The following is a 9,903-nucleotide window of genomic DNA, read 5'->3' on the forward strand; positions in this document are numbered from 1 at the left end:
CCTCTATAATATATATTCTTTATTTTAGAGGAAAATATAGAGATAAAAATAGGGATAGGTTGGAGATGGTCTAAGAGTCGAATAGTATCATGCACCACCAACCTCTCTTAATAGTTTATTGTTTAGTAATTCAAAACTTAGTATCATGCACCAAACACCATACCTTAACGATTTATATAATCAAATCGAGTCTGGCATTTGTCTAGTATTTCGGGACGAATCATGCACCACAAACTAGTATTTTCTCATTTATTAGCTTATAAATGAACCGAGACATTCGTATAACGATATGGGACCTAATATTGATAAGCTTATATAACCGAGTCGAGGTATATGTGCACAAAGATTCAGAACTTGTCTTATGACTTATGCACCACCAGGCTCTATTTGCTTATCACCGAGCGGAGGCATTTGTTTAGCGAGTTGGGACTTAGTAAAATTTCAGATCTTCATTTCTATATTTATTTATTTCTGTCTTACCTTCCATGTTATAGCAAGCGATGACTAACTTTTTTAAATCTATTTTAATGGCTAATTAATATAATAAAGTTTATAAGTTATAAAATACTTCGATAAATAATAGAGAAAATTATCCAGACTAACTCTTATTTTTTGACTCTTATTTTTTGACTAATTACTAGACTAACTCCAAGCCGTAAACACATGTTAGAACATGTATATAAAGACTGAATAACCCCTAGAGTTGATTTTTAAAATAACGCCCTTATTAATTTTAGTAATTCTATTCATATATTGCAAAAACATTAATTCATAAAGAAACATTTTAATTAGGTTAAAACATAATTTTATTTCTTCTTTCGTCGTGTGTCGACAAAGAACAAAAATCCCCAAAACCAAAAATCTAGGATTCCGGCCCGTTGCTAATTGATTCGCGTTGCCGGCTAAGATCGAGTTCGTCGTGGAGGGGAGTTTCGATTCACCCGCAACTTAATCGACCTTACTCCGACATTAAGGCTCGATTTCGTTTCTTGTTTAATCCGCTCTCGAACCTCCGTTGCTGCACCCTTGAGATCCGTCGTATTCTCCACCAAAATTACAAACTGATTTCTTGTTTGCTCTATGAATATACTAGAGTTTGTAAGACTAATATTCTTGATTTCATGCTAATTGTTTTTTTCTCTTTGATAGATATGGCATCTCCTAGCCAAAAAAAGCTATCCACATCTACTCTATAAAAAAAACAAAGCTCCTAGTCAACAGAAAAGTATGTGCTATTATAGCTATTTGTCAAATTTTCAGATGGTTAAAGTTGGAGTGGGAATTGATGCATGGGATGCAGTAAAGAATTCTGCAGTTGGTGTATTTCCTTGGTTTTATGAGCTCAAATTCATATGGTGTGCTAAGCTTGTCCATCACCTATTAACGCATCAGCTGCGAGTTAAGAAGAATTATGAGTTGTGGTCGTTGATTGACTGTCTTCCCATCCGTCTCTCTTTGATAGAATTTGGAATGATCAGTGGGATGAACTGTGATCTTTTTCAAAATGAGGAGAATTTTGATGTTGATCATAGAGAGTTTTGGACAGAGATGGGGGTTTCCACAGCTGTTGGTCCCAATTTGGTTGAGTTGCGGTGTGTTTTGGAAAGATGCAAAGATTGGAGTGTTGAGAAGAGGACAATGGTTGGATTGCTTTGTGTTCTTCATCTTGCCGTCTATGGAATAGCTCCCACCCGTCGACTTCCATTGCAGTGTGCGAAGAGAGTTCTTGATTTTGCAGCTTTCCAGAGATATCCGTGGGGTCGTGCAGCTTGTCAGACTTTGGTACATTCCGTAAAGTGTGCCGACTACACCGCAAAAGAATCTTATACCATTGAAGGGTTCATTTTTATCTTGCAAATATGGGCATATGAGTCGGTTACTGGCATAGGAGAGCTTTACGTGAACAAAATTGTTGGTGAAAATGTGCCTCTTCTTTCATGGAGTGGCTCCCGACGCTTCAAGTTTGAGGACTTCATTAGAGAAGAGAAAAAACATCATGAAGCTAAGGTATTGTTTTCTTCATTTGTGTTTTCTATGTTAGTCATTTTAATTAATAACTTGAATAACTAATGTCGTTTCTTTTATAGGTGCGTGTTAGGCATTTTTTTTACACAGCCAGACGGACTGTTTACGCCAAAGTGGAGTGATGAAATGGATGATCCTGATGTAAACGAATACATCACTCATGATTGTGTAATTAATAGATTTTGGGATGTAACTGAAGAACCGCCAGCTACCACCAATATAAAGCGCCCTGCAACAAGTGTTGAGAGTTGTAAAAAGAGAAAGGGTAATGATACAAATACTGTTGAGGTTGAGGAAGAGAGTAATGGTTCAAAGGTGAATTATAATACTTCTACTAATTTGTTTTTAGTAAAATGCAATACGGCTTACTGTATAATTTTATTTTAAGGAATATTTTTTTTAATTTAATGTAGAAGGAAGACATTCATGTGAGCCGGCTTTACACTTTGTTGGAGACATTGTCAGGAAAAGTTGATAAAATGGATACATTGATCGAAGCTAAGGTTTGTGCTATTATTGCTCCTATGAACGAGAAGCTGGCAACAATGGAGAAGGAGCTTCAAAAGATGAAAGAAAAAGATTGTGCTGATGATAGAAAAGAAGATGCAAATTCCATTGCTAATGAAAATGCTGAAGTGAATAGCAAGGAAATGGTAAGTTTTATCTTTGCCCATTAAGAATATGTCACTTCAGTTTCATTTGATTGTTTCTCTGGTTTTTGACTTTAATATTTTGTTTGGTAGTCTTGGATGGTAGAGGTTAATTCCACATCGCATGATGGATTACCCACTCAACGTGTTGTCAAGAAACCGAGGAATGCAAGCAAAAAAAGTGGCAACGTGGTTGATGATAAGAAAAAAATGGCTGAGAAGAAGTTGAAAAACAAAATTAAAGAGCCACACTTACTTGACAACACATTAGGGGAAGACATGTGGTCTGATCCAGTGCAGCGTGAGAAGTCCAAAGAACTCGGTGATTGTTTAGATGGCTTTGTAGACTTTGCTAGAAAGTTGAACAAGTCTACATCTCCCACACCTTCCTCACCCCAGCACAAGCGCCAAACAAAGCTAGCATCGTCGTAGCTATTTCCGTTCGTAGGAAATTTTATTGTGAAGCGCATCATCACAAGTGTAACACCGTCCGTCTCGGCATATGATCCGTTTTCTGCTGTTGATGATGAGAAAATGAGGAAGTTACTGCATTTCCTACTGGATAAAGAGTATGCCTTCCAAGTTTTCTTATATTATAATTAATATTGTCTTATGTATTACGTGTTCTAATTCATGTATTTTGTCAGGAATGATTTGGACAAAAGCTTCACTTCTAGTACTGAATTCTATAGAGTGATTATAACTCCAAGAAATCAGTGGTCTTCTCATAATTATGGCTGGTTGACTAACATGGTAACTCCTCTTTCCCTTACTCTCTAGTTAGGATTCGTTTAGTATCCATTTACTGAGTGTGCTTGTTGCGTGAGTATGCTTGCTAACATATGTTTCACTTTCTGTTTTTTTTCCAGCATATGTGGTCTGCCATGAAGATGTTCTATATGAGATCACTTTCTGATCATTCACTATACCATTCTCAGCGCCTTGCATTTTTGGATCAGTGGGTCGTCATCAAAATTGTTGAAGATTTCAAACAGTTCAACCCAAAAACCTGGAAAGTGACAGATACATATAAGCGAATCTTCAACGGTACGCATCCAGCTGATCGAGTCACGAACAAAAAGTGGTTTCACGATATTGACCATCTCTACGCATGTCATTTTGTACACAACACTCACTGGGTTGCTTTGGACATAGACTTGAAGAACATGACAGTCACTGTTTATGACAGCATTCTGACTGTGTTAGATGATAACGAAATACGGAACAGCTGTAGGCCGTTTGCGAAGATGATTCCAGCAATCCTGAATGCTATGGTCCCTACTACTGTTTGGACGAAGAGTGGTAGACAGTTCACTGTATGAAGGTTGAAAAGCGTTCCACGTAATGACAACCCTGGAGACTGTGGTGTCTATACCATAAAGTTCATTGAGTGTTTGGCGCTTGGTTGTACATTTGAAGGGTTAAGTGATGAGATCATTCAAGACGTTCGACGGAAGCTTGCTGCTGAGATTTATGATGCCGTTGGAGAACCTCAGATTACTGATTGTTAGTGTTTCAACTTTGTTTTGCAGCTACAGTTTGCAACTTTTATTTAGTTTAATTTCCTACAGTTTTTCAATTTTGTTTCTTTATTTACGTTAAGTGGCTTCATGTTACCATGTTTAATAGCTTGACATTGCTGCTAGTACATACTGTTTTTACAAGGATCAAACTGCCGATCAGAAAACAAGTTTAGTTAAAATAATATAAGATAATGAGTTTGCATCATGGCTGGTTCAAAGAAAACAAAATTACAAATCCAAAAGAAATGAAACAAAGTAACTCTCAACACATAGAACACGAAAGAACAGGAGAAAGCTCAGCCACCCGGGTACAACACAACACCCTGTAATTTCGACATAAATTAGTTCATAATCAGAAAAACCAGAAGCAAACTTTGTGTTATACTAAGAATTTAGAAAGCATAGAAAAGGACTAACCATAAGCTAAACCTGAACCTTGCAGGTCTTACTGTTATGTCCAGATTCATGACACTTTGAACATAAATGTTGTTTTCTAGGTCGTTTTTTCTCAGTGGCTTTCTCCAAAGCCGACTTCATCCTTGACTTTTTGGGTCTTCCAGGTTGTGTGTGTATAACCGGAGGCAAGCAAATCTTTGTTTCGATATTTTCTAGAACTGGTGATGCATCTTCTCTTGGCATTATGGAAGTGGAATAAGCGTTCCACAAGTATGAGTTGTGATAATAAGGGTGACAAAGTGATATGCTGCTCTGCTTACGTGCTTCTGCCGCCGCGATGGCATGAACACATGGTAACTTCTCCTTATCAAAACAACGACAAGTACATTGTCTTCCTGCTAAATTAACGATATGCATAGACGAACCAGTTGTAACTTGTGAATGATGCAAATCGATTGATTGAACTATAAGCATCTTGGCATTTGGTACACGTTTCTGAGAAAAAAAAACAGTGTTACAAATGACTTTAAAACAAGTAACTAACTAAAAGAGAAAATGTGTTATTTTTACCTCCAAAAGTATCTCCACTGCACGAGTCAAGGTTGTCTTCGTTGTTCCTGCAGCTGTCCTCCTACCATCTTATCATCATTAACCGTAACGCATCCAAGAGTTTTTCAATGGGCAAAGTTCTTGAGCTTGAGATGACTTTGTTGATGGACTCAGCAATGTTTGTCGTCAAAAAGTTGTATCTATCCCGAGGAAAATGCACACGAGCCCACTTTTGTATACCAGCAGTTTCCAAATATTTATGTAATCATGGATTCATCGCTTGGATCTCTTCAAATGTTGTATTAAAATCAGCCAATGTAAAAGCACTTGCATCTTTTTTAACCAATCTAAATGCATCACAGCCTTTGAACCGTAGCAATATATTTTTGTAAAGATGATACGTGCAAATTCCGCGACTAGACTTAGGATACACTTTTCCAATAGCATTACCTACAGCTTTATGCCTATCTGAAATAATTGCAAGTTCTTCGTCATCGAGAATTACCTTGCTTAGTTGTTGAAAGAACCATTTCCAAGAATCATCATTTTTGGTATCAACAACTGCAAAAGCAATAGGAAATATCTGGAAATTTCCATCTTGAGCTGTTGCGGTTAGTAGTGTTCCTTTATATTTTCCTTGAAGGTATGTACCATCCACGACAATTACTTTTCTCATGTAGGGGAAATCCAGTTATACTAGCACCGAATGCAAGGAACAAATACTTGAATCTGTTAACCTCATCAATTTCCAAACGTGTGAAAGTTCCAGGATTTGCTTTTCTTATATGATATAGATACATGGTCAACTCTGAGTATCCACTCTCCGCAGAACCTCTAACAATATTTCTTGCGCGTAAAAGTGTCTGATGAGACTTCCAGTAATCCATCTAGTTACAAAATGTTTTACAATATCATATTAGTTAGACACATTATTTTTTGTTATAAACGAAATATAATTATAATAAACATGTCATTTCAGATGACGCACCTTGACACCAAATCTCATGTTTAAGGCATCTCCAATATGTTTCGGGAGAACTTTTGAATCAACCCCTCCAACATAGTCCACGTATAGTCTTGCAAGAATTTCTGGAGTCGCTTGTCGGGCACTGGCATAACGTTCTATAATGGAACATGAATGTTCTGAAACATGTGTACGGATGGTAAACTGAGTAGAATTACCAACTGGGTAGCTCTTACTCTCCATGTACATCCTTCTACCCAACACTTAAGAGTTAATATATCCGTCGCAGATCTATCCACCCTAAAATCAAATTGATGAAGGACTGACAAGATCTTCAACCTAGTCTTCAATGCATCTTTCGTGTCATATCGTTGTCCATCAGCTATATTAAGTGCATTTAATTCTAGCTTAACATGATCATTTCCCCTTTTTACCGGAACGCTTTGCAGACGTGAAACCACCTTTCATGATCTTCTCTTCTTCTTATGTTTCCTCTTCTTCAGCATGAATCCCATTCAATGCAAAATCTTCGTCACCTGAAGATGCGCCATCTAAATCATCACAATAATCAAATATGGAGCATTTGTCTTCATCATTACTTGCATCCTCGTCTTCTTCTAAAACTCGTTCCTTAAGTTCGAGACATACTTGCATTGCTTCTGTTTTGAGCTGTTCCAAAAATCCTGTGAATTGCCTCTGATTATTAATATCCACAGGTGGTGTGCTTTGGGGTAACGTCAACAAAACCTTCTTCGGAAACATGTAACTCAATTCCACGTCGTAAATCTGCTCATTAACCTTGTACTCTTTGATCACCATATTAACAAAATCATCATAACTAGTGTTGTCGTCTACATCTAAAGCTTCACTCCTCATTCCTTTGTCAACACCAAATAACCATTTGTTTTTGCCAAAGATCCAATGACCATAAACAATTTTTATTCGTACCATGAGAGAAAAAGGAAGAAAAAAAATCAATATGAAAACGCCATTAACGTCGTTATTGAACAAGGTGATCACGTGTTTGAGGGATTCGTAGATTAGGGATTTTTCTTTGATTGGTTTAAATTAAGTTTGTTTGGTTTAATTAAACAATTTTGGTTTACATGCTTTTAATTCAAATTATGGTTGGTTTGAAACGGTTTGGTTTAAATCAATTTAAATTATTGATATGTGAAATAATTCAAAATTAAATGGTTTAATCTGGTTTGCAATAACCGTTTCGGTAAAGGAGAAAAAAAATATGTGGCTTAAGTTTACACAAATCTATCAAATTGTAATAAATTTGTGCTTAAATAATAAATAAATCTATCAAATTGTAACTAAATCTATTAAATTCTATTAAATCTGTGGTCAAAATAAATAAATCTATCAAATTCTAATTAAGTCTGTCAAAATTAAGTAAATTTGTGGTTAAAGAATAATAAATCAATCAAAGGGAAATTAAATCTGTCAAAAAAAAAATTGTAGCCAAAAGAAAAATAAATCTGTCAAATTCTACGTAAATCTGTTCAAATTAAGTAAATCTGTGACTAAATGTGACAAATTTTTTTGTAACAAATCTATGAAAATCTTATTAAGTCTACGAATTTTAAAATAAATATGTCGTTAAAGAATAATATATTTAAGTCTGTGGCTACTTAAAACGTAAATAAAATAAGTCTGTGGATGGCACCATCGTAAATATTCCGAAAAATCAATAACGACATTTTTGTAATTAGCATAAATGTTAACAAAGGAAATAGAAGTAATTTAGGTATGAAAAACAAACTAGTAATTAAAATAAAATTAGAGCTATATTAGTAATTAATTGACAAATAAAGGTTAAACTAGTTTTTTTCCCTAAATAATATACTAGCCTTGTCAATATGTTTTTTTATAAAATAAGAGGCAAAATAAAAGGTTACAAGTAAACTGAAAGATTTGCACACCAAAACAAGCAAAAAAAAAGTAAATTGAAAGCAATCATTCATGAAACCAAAATCTAGTTTATGTCCCCACCTGAGTAGAAACGGGCGTATCAAAAGATTCGAATGCCCAAATTCGTACTCTTTGTTATTGATTTTTCAACTCCATTGACAAAATTCAAGAAATTAAGAAGGAAAAAAGGAAGGATAAGGTGTAATCCAGTTTTTTGTCGTGTTGATCCACATAAACGAATTTTCATTCGTTTGTTTACACCAAAAAGTTAGTTAGTAAGGGTAAGATTGCTACGTGGCAATTTACAAGTGGATCTAAGCATTAGTATTACCCTAAATTGCCTACATTTTCTATTTACTTTTCAAGTATTTTTTTTAACTAAATTTTACTTTTCAAGTTTACAAATGAAATTTGATTTTTGAGTGTTTCATTGTGATCTGTGACAAAAAAAAGTGTTTTATGTACCATTTATAGGTTGTTTCAAAAAAAAAAAAGTACCATTTGTTGTAAATGAAGGGTTGGGGAAATACTTCTGTTACCATTACTGTCGACCAGAAGGTCCATATATATACAAGGTATTAGACCGTCATAAGGTCATGTTTATCCTAATAAGATAAGGATAAGGATAAACACTATGTTACAGATATACATGGAATATATACTAGATAAACACATAGTGTCTGGTTGTCTTTATCATGTCCCGGATTGGGCCTGCAGTACGGGCTGCTCCATGGTCGATCATCATTTGGTTTATAACACTCCCCCTTGATCGATACATCCGGTACAGGTTCGTTGCATGCTTAATGTTGCCTCATTAAAACTTTCTCCTGAAAAACCCCAAAACCAATGTGGCAAAATGGGAAACCAAGGACAGGAAAAAGAGTACAACACATGAACTCCCCCCAGATGAATGCATCACTGTAGTAGACGCATTCTCATCTGGTATCCGAGTCTTCTTGAACGTTGAAGTTGCCTATGACTTGGTGAAGATGATCAGCTGGATTCTCCTTGAATGAACTTGTAAGTCTTGGATGAACTGATGGTGCTTCAAACGGTGCTCGGATGGACTTTATAATCTGCAATAAAACTTTACTTGAAGGTCCTTTTTCATGTCTCACGGATTCTCTTTGGTTATATGGCTTTCCCAAAACGTGGACATTCAATATATATTGAGTCATAGATCCAGAACACATACGAACAACTTTACTTCATATCTTTCGTTCATCCGGACTTATATCTCTTCGTATGTGCCAATGGCTTTATCCATTGTAACCAATCATTCTTTATTTTCTTTTGTCGATCCATGTTGAGCTATAGACCTTGTCTATATTCGTTCATAATCATGAGTGTCCAAGGTCATACCATCAATAATTATTTGCTGCAATGAAACTCATCACGCAATGAATTCACAGTCATACACTCATGTCCTTTGTACATGGTTATCGATCTTTTCTTGCTTTAGCAATGCTTATAATCATTAAGCCACGACCAGACATCCTTCTGGTCACTATCCTGGTTTATGGTTCTCACTTAGGCGTGCTGACACACACACACACGGCTATGATTTTTCTACAGACTTTCCATATGTAAAACATAGCCTGTTTAATCAATCGATAACTTGTATCATTGAACCTTTGAACCATTAAACATTTTTCTCTCAGTTGGTCTTTATTATGATCACAAGGAATTATAATATTTTCTGTATGGACTGACTGTACTAAGTAAATACTTAGTCTTTCATATTACTTACAGCTGCTGTATATTACAATCCATAAACAACTTAGGAACAAAACTTGTTCTATGAGAATTTCTTTCTCATACTTCTATGGTACGTTGATACCTTTATCCAGTGATCCATTTGCTGCTTACTACACCA

General features: G+C 35.6%; 1 protein-coding gene across 1 annotated transcript; it reads left to right on the plus strand.

Moving 5' to 3' along the window:
- Nucleotides 1–711: 711 nt before the first annotated feature.
- On the plus strand, nucleotides 712–4,347 carry LOC106347265. The gene is made up of 6 exons (XM_013786780.3): nucleotides 712–2,007; nucleotides 2,088–2,340; nucleotides 2,439–2,678; nucleotides 2,769–3,244; nucleotides 3,323–3,428; nucleotides 3,545–4,347. The coding sequence occupies exons 1-4, from the start codon at nucleotides 1,922–1,924 to the stop codon at nucleotides 3,105–3,107; spliced, it is 918 nt and encodes a 305-aa protein (XP_013642234.3). The 5' UTR covers nucleotides 712–1,921; the 3' UTR covers nucleotides 3,108–3,244; nucleotides 3,323–3,428; nucleotides 3,545–4,347.
- Nucleotides 4,348–9,903: the final 5,556 nt, after the last annotated feature.

Source organism: Brassica napus, chromosome C5, assembly GCF_020379485.1.
Source record: "Brassica napus cultivar Da-Ae chromosome C5, Da-Ae, whole genome shotgun sequence".
In the NCBI taxonomy this organism is placed as follows: Eukaryota; Viridiplantae; Streptophyta; class Magnoliopsida; order Brassicales; family Brassicaceae; genus Brassica; species Brassica napus.